Here is a 23,021-nt window from a genome sequence, read left to right as displayed (position 1 = left end):
GACCCTCCTCACAGGACTGCAAAGCATTTTGCTCACCATCTGAATCCTTGGCCTTCTCTTTCTGTAACCTCTATTCAACCGAATTCAGAGGCGTCATTTACCAATCACTCTCCTCCCAACTTCAGATGTCAAATATCTTCCCTTCCCCTGCCCACCTCCCTCCAAAACATAAAAAAAATCTAATAATCAGTCTTTTGTATGTGATTGACCAAAAAGATTATAATTTAATTGAAGCTCTTATACTAAATGTCACCTCCTTCAGATAACCTCGTTGTGGGATGATTAGGTATTTTTTCTCCTGCCATCTAAGAGTAATATCATGTAACAGGCATTTAGGGAGATATCTAGAGTGTTGTAGAATCCCAAAAATTACCCTTAATCTACTTATCTGACCTTGCATGTGAAGCTAATAATCCTGGCTCATGGGTGAGTTTCTGTTTCCCTGGTTGGCGCCTAAGGTGCTTGAAGACTTGGCCTGAGATCTACAGTGCACAGAAGAGGCTCTGTCCACCATTCCTAGTATATAATTTCCCTCCAGACATCACTCAACTCAGGCCCAAGTCCCTTCTCTTCCAGAAGGTAAGTACATATTCCTAACCCTATCCCAAACCTGTTTTCCCTTCCCAACACAAATACAGTATTAGTATTTTCTTCCTCATTTGATGTCATGTGAATGAGTATTTAATAATGGTTAATCAGAGGTCCTAGAAAACACCCCTTTATCCTTGACTATCTGTATCTCTGGTACATACAGTAACAAGAAAGAATGTGCTACTGGCGTGTATTATTTGCTTAGAGAGATAGTGGGAAAATAAAGACTAGACTAATGATAAGTATGTTCGAGGTAAATGAATAGCTGTTTTCATAAGAATGTAATTATAACACAGACATCCATTATAAAACAGAAATGTACAACACTTTTTATATAATACTTTTTACAATATTTGTGTACTATAATATATAATACTCTTTAATATAATACTTGCCACTATTACATAAAATGTAGAAAGGATGGGCAACCCTTTAGTCAGCAGGGTGACTCAGAAGCACTGTACAGGAAATGAAAACAGGGATATAATAGAGCTCACAGAGACTATGTCTGGTACCTGATATGTGAGTGGAAGAAGCTTCGCTGGTCACATTCATATGATAGCCCACACCAACGTAGCTTTGAGAGGGCGTTAGATGCACAGAATGTGGGAAAAAGGAATCAGCACCTTCTTTTAGACTCACTCTTTAGCAAGAAAATATTGCAGAAATGTTTATGCTTCACCTAATGATATTTGTTCTGATTTGAATGAATCAACTTCCATAGTTTCCTTATAAGCCATTTTCCGAGGAAAAGAAACCATATAGGAACTTTAATCCTCACTAACAACTTATAATAAATTGAGAACAAATAGCAAAGTGGAAAAAAAATACAAGTCAGGTAGTTTATGCTAAAACAGCATTAATTTAATGTAAGCCAAAAGACAAGTGGGGAAAGATTCTTATAGTGGAAGTAATTCAAAGAACCAAATTCATATAAAAATTCACATTACAACCAAATAGAATGAAGATGTGTAAAGTAACATTTGGCTCAAAATAAAAAATTAGTTTTCAGACCCATGTCTTGTGAAAGGCCTTATTAACTGATACTCATCTTTAGCAATTAACTAAGGTAGCCTTAGCTCAGGCATAAAGGACAGGAGTATCTAATCTAATAAAAGAGAAACATGCAAATTGACTGTAACTTCACTACACCCAAGCCATGCCCACCAGCCAATCAGGGCAACTATATGCAAATTAACCCAACCAAGATGGTGGCTGGCAGCCACGGAGCTGGAGCAAGCAGGAGGCTTGATTGCCCTGGCAATGGAGGAAGCCAAGCTTCCCGCCTACCTGGACAGCTGCGGCCTCCGCTAAAGGCAACAAAGTTTCAATTATAGAAGATAAATAAATCCCAGACACCTGCTTCTAGCCAGTCTCCACTGGGGGCTTGGGTGGCTGGGGGCCATGGCCAGCGTGCAAACAGCCATCAGCCCCTCACCCAGTCTGGCCACACCCTCATGGGGTGAGGGTCCCTACTGGGGGCCTTGGTCAGCCTGAAAACAGCCATCAGCCCCTCCCTCAAACTGGCCATGCACCCCAGCAGGACCCCCCACCCTGAAGGGGGTGTGGCCAGCCTGAAAACGGCCCTCAGCCCCTCACCCAGGCTGGCCAGGCACCCCAGTGGGGACCTCCACCCTGATCTGAGACACCCTTCAGGGCAAACCAGCCAGCCCCCACCCATGCACCAGGCTTCTATCCTATATAATAAAAGGGTAAAAAAAAAAGAATTAGAACCAAAAAAAAAAAAAAAAAAAAAAAAGGTAATATGCAAATTGACCCTAACAGCAGAACGACTGGGAATGACTGGTCACTATGACACACACTGACCACCAGGGGGCAGACGCTCAATGCAGGAGCTGCCCCCTGGTGGTCAGTGCACTCCCACGGGGGGAGCTCCGCTCAGCCACAAGCCAGGCTGACAGCTGCCAGTACAGTGGTGGTGGTGGGAGCCTCTCCCGCCTCCTCAGCAGTTCTAAAAATGTCAGACTGCAGCTTAGGCCTGCTCCCCGCTGGCAAGTGGACATACCCTGAGGGCTCCCGGTCTGCCAGAGGGATGTCTGACTGCCTGCTTAGGCCCAATTCCCCAGGGAGCAGGCCTAAGCTAGCAGGTGGACATCCCCGGAGGGGTCCAAGACTGCGAGAGGGCACAGGCAGGGCTGAGGATCCCCCTGCCCCGAGTGCACAAATTTTTGTGCACCGGGCCTCTAGTATGTCATATAAACAAGTAAAATATATGATGAGGTCTGAGGCAAAAAATAGAAAACAGAGACAAGAAAATAAATCCCATGAAAGGAAAACTCAGAAAATCACTCTCCAAAATTAATGGATAAAAGTTCTTTGTGCAATTACGATAGCATCCCTCAACCAGATAGTGTAGGAAGAGCTGTCTAAAACTCATGGATGTTTCTGGACCAAGTCATGAAGGTTAGACATTCTACCAGTTACTTTCATCACGAGTCTGTCAATCACAAGTTTTGCCAAAGAAACAAAGTTCATACAGAACTATTTCCTGCTGTGCAGAATCCAAGTACTAACACTTGGGAAAGCACAATTTTCTTTCAAGATATCCTTCTAGAATCTAGAGGGAACTGCCTCCTTGCCTGTTTGCTTCATCAAAGAAAAAGGATCAGATGTGGTAGGCAAAAAATGGAAACCAGTCTTTACTTTTAAGGAGTAATGGGGCCCAAGCCGGTTTGGCTCAGTGGATAGAGCGTCGGCCTGCAGACTCAAGGGTCCCAGGTTCGATTCCGGTCAAGGGCATGTACCTTGGTTGCAGGCACATCCCCAGCAGGGACTGTGCAGGAGGCAGCTGATAGATGTTTCTCTCTAATCGATGTTTCTAACTCTCTATCCCTCTCCCTTCTTCTCTGTAAAAAATCAATAAAATATATTTTTAAAAAAAAAAGAGTAATGGGATGTGGGCCATCAGTCAAAGAAGGTGTGGCTAGGGAGAAATAGAAAAACAAAACAAAACAAAATGAAGAGAAGGGAAGAAAAGGAGAAAAGGAAAGGAATTAAATTCATTCTCTCACTAAGATAAATCTGCAAACTAAAATTCAAGTGCCTGTGAGGAAAGCTGGTGTTCAGAAAGAACACAAAACACTCAACAATGAGATTGTATCATTAAATGCAAACAATCAGGAACTCTTCTGAAAGGACTTTTAAATAGAAGGCTGTTTAAAATCATCATAAAGTGAGAAATACTACTTCTCACCCCAGGTGGGTCCCCCTGGTTGTCACATGCCCAGGATACTCCACAGCATCACCCAGCATAGATAAAGAACAGCTTTATTGGGAAAGGGGAAATACAAGCTGAATGTCAACAAGAGTAGAGAAGGCATGTAGCCCCCTTCTTTCCATCATCCCAAAAAAGGTGCTGAGCACTCTGCTCAACAGGAGTATGGGTCTAGATTTCTGAGGAACTGCGCCCATAACCCCACCTCATAGAAATTCTTCAGGGCAAGTCGGAGAGTAACCTATCAATCAAGATAGGTTACCAGGCTCGGCACCAGGCTCTCTGGAATTGATCAGGGACTCCAGCTATGGACCCACAGCAATTGGACTGCTCCTCCTGAAGGGCAGAAGCCACAGGTCCCATCAGAAACCAAATTAGGGAACAGCCTCTTAGAAGAGAAGATAACCACCCCACTTCCACCCCCCCCCACCCCACCGCCCCCCCCCCCCCCCCACACACACACACACACACACATTCACAAAACGAGTCTGGCCAGCTTGTTGTCCAGACAACCCAGAGTGAGCCCTGGGGATATTTTTTTCAGTTCATTTTATTCCTTACATCACACATCCATTAAAAGAGCAAAAAGTTATGAAGCAAAACCCAGAAGATATAAATCTAGAATGCATGAATATGACAAAGAATCTATTGGAAACCCTGAAAACGAAAATACTAGTAGGTATTGTATTTGAAGTAAAAACTAGGTAGGTGGTTTAAACCCCAGACTTTAGATCAGTGAGAGAGTGTTGTGTTTTTGTTAAAGAAGCAGGAACCACACATAGGGATTACAGATGAGAGATAACTATAGATATATCCATTAGGCACAATCACTGTGAAGAAAAATTAACAGCCAAAACAGATAACATGAGTGGGCACTTCTTTAAGAAGCACTGTGATACCCAAGTGGCCTGCTTCTCAATCCTTAATTAAGAGGTGGATGAACATGAAGGGCAATCCTGACTTAACCCACTCGGATACAGTTTCCGAAGTTAATCCCTCCTTCCTATATTTAGAAGTCAACATGTATTTGAATGTGATGAATTAGTAATGCTACTGATACTGCCAACTTGCTATACTCTAGCTTTTAAGCTTTCAGCAATGATGGTATAGTCTTCAGTGCCCTGGAAGATATGTTTAATAAAAGGAAACACTATAATACACAAAAACACAATGGATTTATTATATGACCAAGTCCATCCCATCCTCCTATTTATAAGAGATCAAGTACAGTAATGGGATCATTTTGGACCATATATGAGATTTGTTCATAGATGGACCATAAATTCACATTTATTGCCCAGAGTAAACACAACTTATTACTGGGGGGGGGGGGGGGGACACACAACACTTTTATGTTATTGGAAACATTCTTTTATGACTAAAATGAAGAACCACATTAAGTTATCTGGTCTTCTGATATCTAAGGAGGCACCTCGTTATATCAGTATGAGCTGTTTGAAAACAATGTCAATCATCCTGTGTTTAGAGCCTTTGTAAGGGTTTACTACACAACAAAGGATGATTATCTGTATGACCTGCTAGAGAGCTGCCTGTGACTGGCTGTTTCCATTCAGATTGTGACATATTTCATCCTGTTGACAATAAACTTTCACTGTCTTTGGCAGTTGGTTTATTGCAGAACATGGATTGTTTGGCTGTGTACAAGTTAGTAACTCTGTAGTTTCGCACTTTTTTTCACCTAATATTCATCAATTATAATGTTCTATTCTCCTGGCTCCTCAATCCACCTACTTGTATACAGCCATTTCCCTGGCTCATGCTTACATAACCTCACACCTGAACATGGACAAGAGGCTCCTAATTGGTCCCCACCCCTCGTCTCCTGTTCTGCGGAACCACCCTGGGTTCTGCCAGACCATTTCCTAGACAGTCTACTCCCCTCCCTACCCAAGGCTCTTCAAAGGCTCCCAAATTCCAGTTACTTCAAATACAAATCACTTATTCTTGCTGAACTCTGCTTCTCTTGTTACTATTATTGAATCCATTAGCTAAGTAAATCCTCCCAATCCTTCCAAGGAGGAAAGCCTTCTCCATGCAGCCAGGCCCACAGTGGCCTCTCCCTCTCCTATACTCCACAGCTCAGTATCGAATCAAACGTTACATCATACTGTTTTAAGGATCCATTCTTGTGCTCATTCTTTGACACCAAGAGTCAAATCTCGAATATGAGACTTGATTCCAGGTATCAAACTTGAAGAAGGGAAATGAGAAATTCAGGTGTGTACAGAGGCAAGGAGGCATGATGGTGGCGCAGACTGAAATAGCACTTTAAGCAGAATGTTCAAAACGAAGATTTTTGCTCTGGGGAAACTTGACAGCAATCAAGTAGAGGGAGTTCAGACGGGGCTGACACTGCCTCAAACCCGGCATCAGAGAACAGACATTGCAAGGATAAATACAGGGGCTGGAAATAACAGAGAGTCTTCCACTGTTGAGAACTGTCGAATATAGAATATGACAAAGTAGGAGTTGTACAACACTTCTGAGTGATAGATAAAATATTTAAAATATCTTTAAGTTAAGAGAAGGAAGCAATTGGAGGCCAGAAAGACATCAAATTTTCAAAAGGGTTATCAAACACTGGATTTAATTTTGGCCTTGATGGCATCAGTCTGTACCTGATAACCTGGACACTGAGGTTGTTGCTACTGTTGCTTTTGTTTAAAGATTTTTTAATGATTTTTTTAGAGAAAGAGAGAGAGAGAGACGCACTGATATCAGAGCAAACATCGATCACTCCCCCTACCAGGGATGAAGTCCGCAACCCAGGCATATGCCCTGACTGGGAATCAAACAGGCGACGTTTCAGTGCACGGAATGATGCCGAACCAACTGAGCCACACTGGCCAGGGCTGGACACTGAGTTTTAATATGTCTCATACACACACACAAGGAAAGGAAGCAAAGCCTGGTTCCCAAGCAAGATGGAAGGTCTGATCCGAGAGCCTGCCTTGGAACCAGGAATACCTAAAGGAGACACCTACAGAGATAAAGCAGGGGAAGATGGGTCCACAGAAGAGCAAAGGAGCACGTCTTGGATTTGGCCTGGCAGGAGCCATAAAAACAGGCGTGGGGAGAATAACTCTCCTGAGCTCCTATATACAAAGACAAGCCCACTTATCTCAAGATTGGGACTAGCATTCCCAATAAAGGAGCCTTAAAATTCCCAAGCCAAAAACGTTGTTCCATATGGTTACAAAACATATTTTAAAGTGCCTCACAGATGCAACGGAAATCTTCTCTGGATTAAACATAAGCCTCAGAGGCATTCCACATATAAAGTTCTAAAGAATCTAAATTTATAATATTTTTAAATTACTAAATATCTAAGTAAACACATTCCCAAGGACTTCTGCAATAATAGCGAACTTTAACCTGCAAATGGCCCTCTATTACAAAACAACTAGATCCTAGATATATAACCTATTTTAAGTACATTTCTAGATTCACAGAAAATAAAGGATGACCCCAAAAGAGCCCACCCTCCATCTACAAAGGAAAAAAAAAATGTAACCTGAAGCCAGATCAGAGAGGTCCAAGCTGCAAGGTAACATAAGTTTCCCTGAAGGCAAATGTCAATACTACTAGCTCTGTAAGCCAGAGAGTAAGTTTACTCTGAGCAAGTGTCAAATTTGAGACGCTCACCCAGACCACTGCCTTCTGACTTGGTCTCAGGCTAGCAGTGCCCCCTGGCCACAGCCATAGGCCATCACAGATACTCTAAGGAGAAAAGCATGCCAGATTTCAACCTCCAGGTCTGAAGTCAAAGATAGGAGCTCAATATCTACTCAAATGTTTAGAGCTGCTTTACTCAAAATTGGAAGCAACCAAGATGCCCTTCAATAGATAAATGGATAAACAAACTGTAGTACATCCAGACAAGGGAGTTTTTTCAGTGATAAAAAAGAAAAAGAGAAAAATGAACTAGCCAGTTATAAAACAGGGGTGGGGAACCTTGTTTTCCGCCAAGGGCCATTTGAATACTTATAACATCATTCGCAGGGCAATACAAAATTATCAACTTAAAAATCAGCCTGCTATATTTGGTCAAACATTTAATTAACTCACCCCTAATGCCGTGGCAGGGCCAGACCAAATGATTTTGCAGGCCTTATATGGCCCACAGGCCATATGTTCCCCATCCCTGTGTTAAAAGGACATGGAAGAACCTCAAATGTCTATTAGTAAATGAAAAAAGCCAGTCTGCAAAAAGCTATATACGGTATGACTGCAACTATATGAAATTCTGGAGAAGGCATAACTACAACGGGACTAAAAATTATCAGTGGTGCCCTAGCTGGTCTGGCTCAGTAGATAGAGCATCAGCCTGTGGACTCAGGGTCCCAGGTTCAATTCTGGTCAAGGGCACATGCCTGGATTGCGGGCTTGACCCCAGTGGGGGGGTTGTGCAGGAGGCAGCTGATCAATGATTCTCTCTCATCATTGATGTTTCTATCTCTCTCTTCCTCTCCCTTCCTCTCTGAAATCAATATATATATATATATATATATATATATATATATATATATATATTTTTTATTTTTTTTTTAAATATATCAGTGGTTGCCAAGGGTTCATGAGGAAGGACAAATGGAAGAGCAGAGCAGACTTTCAGGGCAGTCTAACACTGTAATGGTGGATAAATGACATGTATTTGTTAGAAGCCATACAATTGTACAACACAAAGAGTAAATCTAAAGTAAACTATGGACTTTAATAATAATGTGTCGATATTGGCTCATCAATTGTAACAAATATGCCAAACCTAGGTACATTAATAACAGAGGAAATGGGGAGAATCATTAATATATGGGGAAGTTCTGTATTTTCTATACAAGTTTTTTTCTAAATCTGAAAATAAATTCTATTTTAAAAAATATATATATAAGCTCATTTCAAAGATGACCAAAAATATAATGAAGTGAGAGTCATAAGAAACTCTCAAATAATTTAGATCATGGAATTATTACATACAGGCTATAAAAGATCCTTATGTAATCACAAAAATAGCAAGCAACAAAATGTGATTGTAAATGACCAAATATATTTGAAAAAAACATTATTTCACGTATGAAAAATATAATTGCTGGAACTTAAAAGTCAATAGGTGGAGTAATTGGCCAATAAGACATATCTAAGTAGATTCATATGACTCTAAAGAAATTTTTCAAATTCAGCACAAAGTCCCATGTAAGGGAAATATAAAAAGGAAACTAGTAGATCTGGAGGCAATAACAAGGTTTAACATACATTTAGTTAGAGTTTCAGAATTAAAGCAAGACACTAGTCTACAGACAGCAAACTTCTCAACAGAAGCAACAAAAAGCCAGAAAACATGCATTACTATAACCAGAAGTCAAAGAATTCTCAACTGATGAAAGTGTTTTGTTCCTAGTAAAACATAATGTGAAATATATAGCATCTAACAAAATATATCGCATCTAATAAAATAGCCTTTTAATACATATAAAATAAAAATCAATAGAACTACAAGAGAAATTTTATAAACCTACCATTGTAGTAGAAAATATCAGTAAATCTCAGTAACTGATATGTTAAGAAAACAAAAATAGTAGTAAGTAGACAGATGATTTAAGCACCAATATATAAGGAATCCTGCACTCATTCCTTCTCAAGCCACATAGAACATTTACAAAACTTAATGGTATAATGGGCCAAAAGCAAGTCTCAAAAAATTTTGGAGAACTGATATCATCATAACCAGATTTTCTTGCCACCATTAATTAAGAATTCAATACCAAACAAAAAAAAATTTACCTATACATTTGGAAAATTTTAAATTCACTTCCAAGTGATTCTGGGCCAAAGAAGAAAGCATAATGGAAATGTTTAAATATTTAATGCTGAACAATAATAAAAATACCATTTGTCAAAATTTGTGGAAGGCAACTTCTTAAAGGAAAAATATACCATTAAATTGTTTTAAAGTCTGAAAAGCATGCCAACATAAAAGGTTAGAGAATAGTAGAATAACCATAATAAAATAGCAACCAAATCCAGAAGCTTAACAAAGCCAAGAGCAGGTTCTTTAAACAAGATAAATAAAATAGATAACTGTGGTAAAATTGAGGCACAGAAAAGAAAGGAGACAAAATAAATAATATGAAGAATGAAAAGGCGGTAGGAAGCTACAGATATAGAAGATAATGAAAGACTATGAATAAATAATAGCAATAAATTTGAAAACATGTGACTTAAAATATATCACTGATCCAAAACAGAAAATTTAAATGAATTTATAAGCATTAAAAATAATTAATCTGCAATTAAAATCATCTCCAAACTAAATCCAAGACCCAGGCAGATTTACAGACAATTTTAACCAAACATCCACAGAAGAGATCATTCCAATCTTACATACAAAAAATGGTAATATTTTGCACCTTATTTGTTCAATGGAACTAGTCTAAACCTGGCAGGAACAGTACAAGAAAGAAAAATTACAGACCAATCTTACTGACAACATAGATGTAAAATCCTAAACAAAGTATTAACAAACCAGATCTAGCAACATAAAAAATATCAACATGATGCCTTTATTCTAGAATGCAAGCTTACTCTGATAGAAGCTGTATTTGTGATTCATGTTATTAAAATTAGTAGATTAAAGAAAAATAATACTGATAGATGCATTAGCTACATCTAATTAAAGTCAATAATTATTCATGGTAAAAAATAAAATAATTAGCCAACTAGGAATAGAAGGACACTTCCTCAATTGATAGAGTATCCTCAAAAAATGTAAAATAAACATTATGTTCAGTAGTGGAATATTAAAATTATCACCTTTAAAATGAGAAGTAAGACAAAAATGACCAATCTCACCACTTCTATTTAACATTGTACTGGAGAATCTCACTAACCAATGCAAGAAAGCAAGAAAGAAATAATAGATAAAAAGATTGTGTTCAAGTTTGAACTTACAGCATCACTGTGACTTGAAGTAAAAAAAAATTCTAATCTTAGTAGTAGGTATATATGAATTGGTGGGGACTAACTACCTGCCCATGCAGACATTTTAAGAAATTTACTATATCATCAATGATGACATTGGCACTGGCTTACTATCTAAGAATTATCATTTAAATACTGCTTTAAAATTTTAATGGTTATTTCATAGTTAGTGAAATGTGAAAACAGCAACTAATTACTCCATTGAAAACTAAAACTAATACAGCAGAGACTTACCATCATCATCTTACTACTCTTCAGATCAAACCTAGACTTTTGGTGTTTTCATGTTGATAATAAAGCATATATTGTCCTTCCGTTTAGATACTATTGTCACAATAATGAAAGGAACGGTTTACAAGTTGCAATAAATAGCCACAGTGAATGATGACAACAAAAGTTCACCTTTTTTTTAGGTCTAGGTTAAAAGCCCATTCCTTTTTTTTCCTCCATCTCACTCCCTCCTATTGTCCCGATTCCTGGATTACACGATTTTCAGTGGAAAAGTAGGCAGATGAGGTAAGAAGTGGTAGCAATGGATAAGAATTACCCAAAGTGCAGGTTAAAGCAGTTAATTGACTTGGCAAATGAAAATTTTATGTTCTGTTACTCAGAAAAAAAATTTCTTTATAAACAATTTTGACTGTGGGGCCTATGTTTCAAAAGATATCATTTGAATTATTTCAAAATAGATACTGAAAACAAACCTCAATTGGCTCTTCACCACCTTTCACTTGGTTTTCACCCATTTCTCCATTCTCATAGCTGCTGCTCTTCTCAACCCATAGCTCAGATTTTTCTACAGTTAGACGAAGCTGGTCTAGATCTGCCTTTATTTGCTTGTAGTTATCTACATCTTGATTGGACACCAGCAATTGCACCTGGAAACAGAAGAATTTCATTCCTTAATTTACTTAAGAACTTTCGTATTCCTATTTCATTTACGTCTAAAATTGCAAGTTTTTACATATTTATCTATCAGTTGAAGATTAATACTACTGGAATATTTATTGATATTTAGATGTATATTGACTGGGAAAATTTACCTGGAAGTATCTGTAAACTCTATCCAGTATATTCACATGTTATAAAGAATTACATATGTAAAAGGAATGAACCCTAACAAAGTTCTTCTAAGTGCTAAAAAGTGATTTGAAATAAAAGATACCCTAACTCTAATTTCACTGCGAAAGTTAATTTTTCTGAGACTCTCTCTGTTTTAAAAGAAGTAGAAACATAAAAATAAGTGGAAGGACATACCAATATCGTCTAAACCTCATGATATCAACTTCTATTTTATCATAACTTATATGTATCATATGGCATACAAATATATGCACAATTATATCAATTTATATAATTACTTTTTAAAAATGAAAAAAATAATTTATATTCTTGTAAAGCTTCCTAATGAAGACCAATGCTCTAATAAATAAAATATATATTAGTGAAACATATGTAAGCACTTAGGTATTACTCATTAAGTCTCAAGATTCGATGCCCTTCAAAAATGACGAAAAAGATTAGAGCCACAATAATTTCTTTCTTTTGATGTAAACATTTTTCAATCACATAACATTATATTTCAGTGCTACTGCTTGTCCTACCTAAATTTATCAGTAAATCTGAGGTCAACATAGCAGCAGCTGCAACAAAATTCCTAATACAGCATTATCCCCTAGTGGTGCCTTCCTAAATCATAGTGCCTGTCATTTACATTAAAGATATTAACTTGCCGAAACCGGTTTGGCTCAGTGGATGGAGCGTCGGCTTGCAGACTGAAGGGTCCCAGGTTCGATTCCGGTCAGGGGCATGTACCTGGGTTGCGAGCACATCCCCAGTGGGAGGTGTGCAGGAGGCAGCTGGTCGATGTTTCTCTCTCATCAATGTTTCTAACTCTCTATCTCTCTCCCTTCCTCTCTGTAAAAAATCAATAAAATATATTTAAAAAAAAAAAAAAGATATTAACTTAAAATCACCTGTGGGCACTCTTTATAAAATAGATCACGCCTTGGCTTATGACAAGGCCATATCTATCCTTACAGCAGAACGTGTCTCCCGGAAAAGCTGCACAGTCTCATTGAGTCTGCAGCCAGGAGTCAGGTTGGGTGTTAGAAGCAGCGCTTTGGGAGTCTCACCTGTTTGAACGCCTGCAAAACTTCCGATCTCTGGCTGAAGTGCTTGAACAGAAGCTGCAGAGCTCCTGACAGCAGAGGAGGGTAGTCATGCATGATCAGATGGATGAGGACCCGCAAAAAGGTCCTGCCGCCTTCGTCATCAAGTTGAACTGGATTTTTTTCCTTTCTAGAAAACCAAAAATAATTCTAAAATAAACTGTGTTTATTTCAAACCTACCCATAGGTAGTTAAAACTGTGTATGCATTCCAAGATAGTACTCCCCCACCCACACCCACCCCAAAAAATAATTGGGAAGAAAAAAGGAAGGCATTTTTACTTTTTCTTCTCTCATGTGACTGAGAAGGAAACAAAGCACAACGAACAGCCTGTGTCTGTCCATGAAAGCAGGGGCGACCCACTAGTCCTGGTGTCCAGGACGGAGGGGTTTCCAGGCTGTGGGGCTTTAAGCGTTTGCTCTGTTTCCCAGGCACACCGGGATGGGTTAGTCAAGGAGGCAAAGAAAAAAGATAGGAATGTGAATCAACCCAAAGCGTCTGTTGAGAAGACATACTAGGTTGGATGTACACCAAGGATTGGCTTCCCTGCAGTGGTTCTCAACCTTCCTAATGCCGCGACCCTTTAATACAGTTCCTCATGTTGTGGTGAGCCCCAACCATAAAATTATTTTCGTTGCTACTTCGTAACTGTAATTTTGCCACTGTTATGAATCGTAATGTAAATATCTGATATACAGGATGTATTTTCAGGGGTCGCGACCCACAGGTTGAGAACCGCTGCCTTAGAGCCTACAGAACTCTGAGTGTCCGGTGGGCTGGGGCTGAGGAGGTGCAGTACGCATGTGCACACGCATCCCACCATCCCCTCAGCAGCTCTGTGTGTTTCAAATATTTGGACTCTGAGCAAGATTCCTCTGGATAAAAAGTCCACTTATTTTAAGGTGAAAATCAGACACTGGTTTATTCTTCTCCCTTCTCGAGAATAATGAAATACTTGAATAGGAAAACACACATGATAACAACAAAAATGGGCAAAACAATAGAAAACCAAAGCAAAGCCAAATGTTTGCTACAGATAAAAGTCCTTTTTGGTTCCCTTGATCTTTCATTCTTGTTTGTCTTCCTAACCAAAGAAAATGCAAGAAAAAGGCTTAGTATATAAACTTGTTTAAGCTCTCGTGGCAAATCTGTACTAAAAATGAATGCTAGGAGCTCGGTCATTTGTAGTTGAGACATGTTACTTTCCTTTTAGACTGAAATTAGTTTCATTTCTGAAAAAGAAGGAAACAAGTTAAGAGTAACAAAGAGCAAGGCCACTGGGCAGTCATGCCAGAGGCATTTCACTTCTTTGATCATGGCTATTTCCAATTGGCAGAGAATATCCGTATTTCTCAGATATAAAGTTAATGATGACATGGAAAGAAGTGACTTTCTTGCCTCAAATTTCTCAGCTGTATGGAAGGAATGTTTTGTAAGATGCAGCAATATTCTTACCAGGGGAGTTAAAGGTCATTAGTATGCTGTCATTATTTGAGGAAAGAAGAAAAGAATTCAGGAAAATACACTGATCTCAGTTCTCTTGTGCTTTTTTTTTACCTGCCCTAAAGAAAAGTTATGCTTTCTCTTCTGCAGTAAATTATCAGCTTCATTTTTTGGCCAAAAAAAATTATACTCTAAAATTAAATAGATACAGGAGGTGAACAATAACAAAATATCAATAAAATTCTAAGTAAATTTTTAGTCACAAGATAAAGATACACAAATGTTACTGTACCTTCCAGCAAACATAGTTTCTGCCTGAGCTGCAATTTCATCTATGTCAGGAACAATAGCTGCAAAGATAAATGGGAAAATCTATTATTTATCTTAGTGTAATTAAGTCACAATATGTATAGTGATATAGCTAAAAATATTCTGTCTCAATTTCTTTATATTACCATAAATCAAAGGTTTTAAAAGTTATAATACAGTTCCACCTTAGATATCAATATTTTAAAGTGAATTTTACATTTTTAACATATATTGCTATAATCAAAGACATATTTAAAAGATCAGAAAGACATTTACAAAGTTGCTTCACCCATATAGGTGTATGTATATGTGCATCAACTAAACATACACACACACATACATCATTTAAATGGGTGATGACATGAAAGGATAATGTTTTTGAAAGAATCAAAATATACCTATAACGAACCTTGTGACTTACATGGTAATCCAAAACAGCATGGTCTTTTTACCTAAGCTTACTTCTCAAATCCCATCCCTTCTTCTCTTGGGACACAGTGCTTAATTTTTTTACATGACCCAATCATGATTCCTCACCCATCCCCATCACTAACATTTTGAAGATACCTTGATTAAGATAACATGTTTAAATGACAAGTACACACTTTATTTCTCATCTCCAAAGCATAAAAAGAAAGCAGAGCAAGACATAAACAGGGAAAAGGAATTCTCCCGCAGAAAGCTCTGTCTTGCAAATACAACCAATGCCAGAAGAAATCAGGTAAATGAGACAACTGGCTTCCTGGGGGTGCCCCCCTGACCTTCCCTCCCACACTTCACTGACACTTAGCGCTCCTGCTTCCAGAAGTCTGGCTTCGGAGAGCCAGTCAGTTTTATGCTACTGTCAATGCAACCGCCAGCAAGGCTTTCTGGTCCTGCCACACCATTCCTGGAAACAGTCCTTTGGGGTTCTGCACTTCTGGGAAGCGTAAAAACAACACTGCTGCAAACGTGCCAGCAGTGACTTCTCGCTTAGGCAAGCTTCCCCGTCTGCAGAGGCACGCTGCCTTTTGGGCGGGACCGAGCCAGACAGGGGAACATTTGGTCTAGCATCCATTGTAACTAAACTCTGGAAATCACTGAGTCATTCCTGTCAGATTGATTGACGTACAAAGAGGAGGGTTCCTGATGTTGTCAGTGGTGTGGTTAGAAGAACGTTTCATATCTGCATACGAGCCCTGTCCCCAGAAAAAGAATTCTGTTAACTGGCTGATTCTTTAACACATAGTTCACTATCCAGAAAAATGGCAATTTAATATTTCTTAGGTTTCATAAAATACTTTCTATAGTCAGGAAATTTTCACAATTATTTTTATGCTCTGTAGTCATTATGGCCCTCCACTCAAGAGACAGGTTGGCTTTATTCTTATACTGTTTAAATGTGGAAAATGAAATTCACTAATAGTTTGTAACCATGAGAAGTGAAAAACAACACACATGGAAAGCAAAACCCACAGTCACACATTCACACCACTAGGACATGCCATCTCCTAATTCAAGAGTTGTGCACAGGCTTCCTACAAAACAGCTTTCCTCTCCATGGCTGTATTTCGTATTGTTCTTTGATCCAGGCCCCCCGCCCCCCTCCCCCCCAAAAAAATTCCCCCTGGATTTTCACCAAAATAGCATCATGCTTAAAAGATTCAGACTGTGGAGTTGGAGGGACTTCAGAGAGAATCCCTGCTCCATGACTTTCATGACCTTCAGCAAGCAACTTAATCCCTCTGACCTTGGTTTTCATATCTGTTAAATGGCACAATAAACAGTACCTCCGCCTGGCAGTGCTCTAAAGATTAAAAAAGAAACCATTCAAGCACCAACTAACAGTAAATATCCTCCCTCCCATTTGAGGCAAGTTATTTAATGTTCTGCCTCACTCAGTCCCTTCATGTCTGCATACATTATTTCTACATTTTATGGGTATTATTTCTACATTTTGTCTCATAGAAATACTACTGTGTTTTAAAATATGAAATGTACTTTCAAGTACTGGGGAAAAGAAAATGCAAATAGTAAAAGCTGTCACAAAGGAGGTACCTGCTGGAATTAATGTATCTGGAGAGCCATTGGCAGACGTTTCAGCGTTCTCATTGCTCTCTCCGAACTCCTTCTTATATATTGACAGCATATAGGAGATCCTGTAATCTAGTCGGACACTCAGGATAAACTACAAGAAACATTCAAAACAAAGTAATTTTCTTTGATGAGCACAATGTTTAAAAAATATAATTCATTACACAACACCAAGAACATAACTACCAACATATCACATGAACTAGTTAGATGTTTATTGGTAAAGGCTTCAGTTGCATACGCTCATCAGCCATAAGACTAAGAAGAGTGACGTGTTTTCATTAATCGATGTCAATAAAATCCCAAAGCATGTTTTTGAAAGAAGAAAATATAACTTCCCATGATTACTCTCTGAATATTTCAGGTAGAGGTATCCTCTGGGTCTAGATGAAGCGGTAACGATGACATCATCTCACTGAGCACTTCACAGAGTGTCCATTGGGTCTGGGAGGAGAATGCTGGCGCTGTGACCCTCATTCATGCACAGGAAGGCCAAGGTCTCAGCTGCAGTAGTGTGGATACTGCTGCCCCACCGTCAGTCCTGGGCCTATGCTCTACAGGGCAGCTGAAGTCAGCGCATCCTCATATGCCTTGGATGTGCCTCACTGGTGCTCGTTTTCCTTGGGAGTGTGCTGTTGTCCTTGCTCTCCTTACTGACGCACTGACAGGAGCCAAGTGCCATCAGGTTCCTGTCTGTGCTCAGCACTATGAAGAATGCAAACACTTGGCCCACAGCCCTCCAGGAGCCAATGAGCGAGTTGGGAAAACAAACATACACATTGCTAACGTAATCAGGAAACTATCGGGGGCTAACTCATGCCGTGTAGAATCCAGTGGGGATCAGAGAAGGAAAAATACGTTCTATAAATTTCTGAGTCGAGGAGGGAAACAATAAAGAAGTGGTCCTAGACAGTTACCTTCCACGCCGGTGTGCCTGCCCTAGGCCCTGAACAACCTTTGTCCCAGGACAATTATCATCATGCCCCCTACACGCTCACGAGTCTCATGTGGACAGTAAACAATGGCCAAGCAATTTTAGAAAACGTGGTATTTTGTGCGACCATCTCGTCTTATTTCACACTGACACTCTTGCACCGCACTCCTCCCTCCTTCCTCCTCCTGTCCCCGTTCTCTCCTTCTCTCTCTCCCACTTCTCTGTTCCAACAGCACAGGTTGGTTTCTCTCTCGCCTTCCCACATTTGTTCTGTGTCCACTTTACACCTTGAATAGTCTCCTCCTTCACCAATAACCTGCTTGTGAGATACCCTCCAGGGCCCAGTTTAAATTCCTTTATTTTAGTAAAACCTTCTTTGGTTCCCCAGCCCAAATCAAGTGTTCTCCTTTTTGCTCACCCAGCACTTTATTTACACCTATAGGTCCAAAATTGAAGCTCAATCTCTCTCTCCCTCTTATCTCTCCCCCCCTCCCTCTCCCTCTTCCTCTGTTTTCCTCTCCCTCGCCCTCTCCCTCTCCCTCTTCCTAATCCCTTTCACCTAGACCTTTATGCCCCTTACGGGCAGCACACATGCTCCATGTCAGCTATGGTCACTTAAGTTCAACAAACATTTGTTAGGCGAGGTGCCGAGGGAAGTGCCAAGGGTACAGACAGGGTTCCACAGAGATAAGACCTGCCTTGGAAGAGCATATATTCTAGAGGGGAAAGCAAACACCAAAGAGACTCTTTTATTAGCACATGGTGAGCACTGCAGCACAGACTGTCTGAACCGCTTCTACCTGACAGGGTTTTCAAAGCAGGAGACGGAACATGGGAAACGAGGCCTGAGAAAGGGTCAGCGGAGTTGGCAGCTTTCAGCAGCATGGTGGGAGCAGAAGTGAGAGTGCAAGTGCTTAGAAAAAATAGCATTTTTATTTTAAACCTATACAAAGAACCAATTCATAAAATATGAATTAATTTTTAGTTGAAGTTACTAAACTTCATAGAATTATCCTATATAATAAAAGGGTAATATGCAAATTGACCCTAACAGCAGAACGACTGGGAATGACTGGTCACTATGACACACACTGACCACAAGGGGCCAGACGCTCAATGCAGGAGCTGCCCCCTGGTGGTCAGTGTGCTCCCACAGGGGCAAGCTCCGCTCAGCCACAAGCCAGGCTGACGGTTGCCAGTACAGCGGTGGTGGTGGGAGCCTCTCCCGCCTCCTCAGCAGCGCTAAGGATGTCCGACTGCAGCTTAGGCCTGCTCCCCGCTGGCAAGTGGACATCCCCCGAGGGCTCCCGGTCTGCCAGAGGGATGTCTGACTGCCAGCTTAGGCCCAATCCCCCGGGGAGCGGGCCTAAGCCAGCAGTGATCATCCCCCAAGCGGTCCCAGACTGCGAGAGGGCACAGGCCGGGCTGAGGGACCCCCCTGAGTGCACAAATTTTTGTGCACTGGGCCTCTAGTATTTTATAAATTATAAATATAACCAATGTAAAAAAATTATCTTCCTCTAACATACAGGGCTGGGAAAAGGTAGGTTTATAGCTATTTGCATAGAAAATAATAATGAATAAATAATACAAGAATAGACTCTGTGTTTCACATACTCACAACTGTAAACCTACTTTTGCCCCATCCTATATTTAATTATGAGCAACCAATGGAAGATGGGAAGAATGAAAACAAAGACAGAGAAAGAGTGTTGAGAGAGGGCGAAATTTGTGCATGGGTAGGATCCCTAGGCCTGGCCGGTGATCAGGGCCAATAAGGGCCTTCCAGCTACCAGCTGGGGCCTTCCTTCTGGCTGCTGGCTGGGGCCTCTCTTCCCCGGCTACTGGCTGCCAGCTGCCGGCCACCAGCCAGGGCCTTCCTTCATTCCGTGCCGCCCCCTGGTGGTCAGTGCACATCATAACGAGCAATAGAACTACCTGTCTCCCAGTCAAACTCCCGCAGGGGCACTCTGCATGTTAGCCATTTATATATATATAGATAGAGAGATAAAATAAGAGAGAAATTAGACCAAAAAAGGAGAGATGCGTAAAGTGATAGGGAAAAGAAAGGAAGTCCCTGAGTGAGGAGGGAGAGCCAGCAGAAAGCAGGGGACTTGCATAAGGAGCATGGCCCCAAAGACATTCTTTAAGAGGATGTTCTAAGAAAGAAACACATTCAAGAACAGCACCTAGGAACACAGACATGGTGAATCAGACACAGACACAGACACACACAAAACAGAGACCAGAAGTTCAACCAGAACTAGGGGTTGTGGGCTCATTTGGTCCACAGGTTGGGGGATCGTAACCTTTCTCAGTTTCAGAACAGGAAGACTAAGGGGTTTTTTAAAAAATAGCTTATTGATTTTTAGTGAGAGAGGAAGGGAGAGGGAGAGAGAAACACTTATGGGTGGCTTCCTACACACCCCCTACTGGGGATGGTGCCGCTACCTAGGCATGTGCCCTGACTGGGAATAGAACCGGCAACCGTCAGTGTCCGGGACGATGCCCGAACAACTGAGCCACACCAGAGCAGACTGATGAACACAGTGTTGGGAGGCCTGCCAAAACTTCTCAGACTCAGCCCTTTGAATTCCTGGAGGAACTGTAAAACCTTTTGTGACTATAAATCTAATTACTTTAAATAAAAATGTACAGGCCCTTCCTGGACTACTAACCCACTTCTGGTAGCTCAGTCTACTTTAAATTATGATGGCAGACAGTAAACTGTATCCAGAATCTTAATACACCCTTGAAAACTCCAGGCTTTATTCTCCAAACCTGGAATAAATGCTATACACATATAATTGAAGTATCATAAAATTACTTTTCAAACTTTAAAAAAAATGTTAAGAATTCATAGCTATTGCCCTAACCGGTTTAGCTCAGCGGATAGAGCGTTGGCCTGCGGACTGAAGGGTCCCAGGTTCGATTCCGGTCAAGGGCATGTACCTTGGTTGCAGGCACATCCCCGTGGGGAGTGTGCAGGAGGCAGCTGATCGATGTTTCTCTCTCATCGATGTTTCTAACTCTCTATCCCTCTCCCTTCCTCTCTGTAAAAATCAATAAAATATATTTTTTAAAAAAAGAAGTCATAGCTATTAATAATAGGAAATTTATTCACTAAACCAATAGAATGATAATTTACCTCCTTAAAATTTATACAGCTAGGTTAATTTATATACATTTATATATATTTATTTATATATAAAAATATGCATTGCATATATATGATTTTATATATGTTATACCCATGTTATTCCTGGCTTCTTGGAAACAAAAATACAAAAAGAGATAATCATTCATATAAAATACTAAAATCAATTAAAACCAATTATCAACATTTTTGTTAATAACAAATTAAATTATATTTGAGTTTCTTGATACAATGACAAATTTGGATACATGAAATCACATGCCCAACTCAATTAAAAAATAGAAAAAGGGCTGGAATTCAATCATTAATTTTGCCAGATCTGAAATCCATCTTAAATGAAGGTAAAAGTAAATTAGGGTTAATACTAAACAAGAAAATACATGGGAAAGAGGTTTTATCCCTCTCAAAGCACTCCATATTGCTAGATGTCATCATTAATATATTTAATGAAAATATGTAATTAATATATTAAATAGTGTCAGTGTGAGATTTCTTACCAAGCTTGTCATTATCTTAAAATAAAATTAGATCATAGCATTTCAGAGTATTTACAAAGTGATTTGAAGCAAAAAGTATAAGAAATTAAATGAATCAGTACAGTTAGGTATTGGTCACCTTGCTTTCATTATGCAACATACCTGCAAAATCTCAATAATCTTCAGCTTGGTGTCCATCACGGTCACGTCTTCCTGCTCGGCGGGGCTCCCTTGCTTGCTGGGATGGATACTCGGCTGAACATCAGGCACACTCATGGGGAAGATTGAGCCTCGACTGAGCACCATCTGGGTCATCATCTCTCCCACCCCATGGATGGTTCTCATGACATTGTTTCCTGCATGAGAAGAGGCCTGAAGTCAACACACTCAACCTCCAGAGAAACAACTGTAATATCCGATTGGTCACACCCAGACTGAAGACAGGACAGGCAGAGTATAAAGGACAGGAAAAGGCAGCATCGGCACTGCTGTGGCTCTTTCCTTGCCGATAAAGTTAAGGCATTGCAGACACATTTCAAAATGACAGGTTTTAAAAATGAAAGTTTCATTTTCTCAGAAAATGCTTTCAGATGATGCACCAAGAGTGAGTTGCTGTCAATTCTAAGGACATCCAAATCAGGTCCTTCTGTAACACGTTAGTTCCTACCAACAATCACACCGATGGGCTCTAACTTTTACAGTAACATAACAGAACGTTTGTTAATCTCCACAATAAAGAGACACGAAAACATTTAAATGGTGACTAGTATCCTAATGCTACCCTCAAACCAAGGACTTCCTTAGCTTTGTTTTCATATGGCTTATAACAGAGCTTATGGGGAGGATGGTTCCAACTTCATTTTAGGAAAAAGTCCCATCTGGCGAGGAAGCATGTGTTAGCCAATATAGTTCCCTTTCCTTCATCCTATCTGAACAGAAAACTATTACTCAAAATCCACAAAGGCAATTAGGGAAACAAATTGTTAGAGGCAATTAGGGAAACAAATCAGTGAGAAGCATGATCATTTCAGTGAGGGGATCACTCCCCTTCTGCCTCTTCTCCTGAGTGTGGCTTCTCACTCATTTGTCCTCCAATAAAATTACACGTGGACTCATCCCTTACACGCACTGGAGCTGCTATACGGAAGGATCCTCCTGACCCAGCTACAATTTACATTCCCCAGACTGACTGTTGTTCCGCATTCTAAATTCCTACAACAAGCAGCCAGGATTCAGAAGGACAACTATGTGCTTTCCCTTCACCACAGTGGTCTTTGCTTCATGGGTGTTCATGGAGCTTGGCCTCAAGCAAAGGTCTAAGAATCTGGCCAAGAATTTTTCTTTCCCTGAGCGTCTCAGGGTGCAAACCAAGAAAAGGACAATGGAAATACAATGGAATCAGCTCTAGGTCAAGAATGAAAAACTATGGGAATACCTACAGGATCAAAAGGCAAACAAAGCAAAGGAAAATATTCAAAAGATTTCTCATAAGAATCTTGATGGTCCCATGCAGATAGACAACAATTACCACTGAGCCACTGGTAACCACTATTATTTACACATTGTGAAAGGTGGAATGCCTTTTAAACTTTATTATCTTATCCAGAACTTAAATTAGTACAGTGGGGCCTTGACT

At 40.0% G+C, this 23,021-nt stretch overlaps 1 protein-coding gene across 7 annotated transcripts in view; it reads right to left on the bottom strand.

Annotated features, from left to right (window-relative positions):
- Window positions 1-23,021, bottom strand: part of ITPR2 (inositol 1,4,5-trisphosphate receptor type 2) — a 421,971-nt gene that overhangs the window by 239,769 nt on the left and 159,181 nt on the right. For all 7 annotated transcript variants that reach the window (XM_036302046.1, XM_036302048.1, XM_036302047.1 and 4 more), the window contains 5 exons: window positions 21,548-21,741; window positions 16,783-16,912; window positions 14,729-14,786; window positions 12,958-13,123; window positions 11,527-11,700 (listed from right to left, as the gene is read on the bottom strand). In XM_036302046.1, the coding sequence (XP_036157939.1) occupies window positions 11,527-11,700; window positions 12,958-13,123; window positions 14,729-14,786; window positions 16,783-16,912; window positions 21,548-21,741 (722 nt within the window). The remainder of the gene's footprint in view (window positions 1-11,526; window positions 11,701-12,957; window positions 13,124-14,728; window positions 14,787-16,782; window positions 16,913-21,547; window positions 21,742-23,021) is intronic.

Source organism: Myotis myotis, unplaced genomic scaffold (assembly GCF_014108235.1).
Source record: "Myotis myotis isolate mMyoMyo1 unplaced genomic scaffold, mMyoMyo1.p scaffold_m19_p_3, whole genome shotgun sequence".
Taxonomy (NCBI): Eukaryota; Metazoa; Chordata; class Mammalia; order Chiroptera; family Vespertilionidae; genus Myotis; species Myotis myotis.
This window is presented reverse-complemented; position numbering and strand designations above follow the sequence as displayed.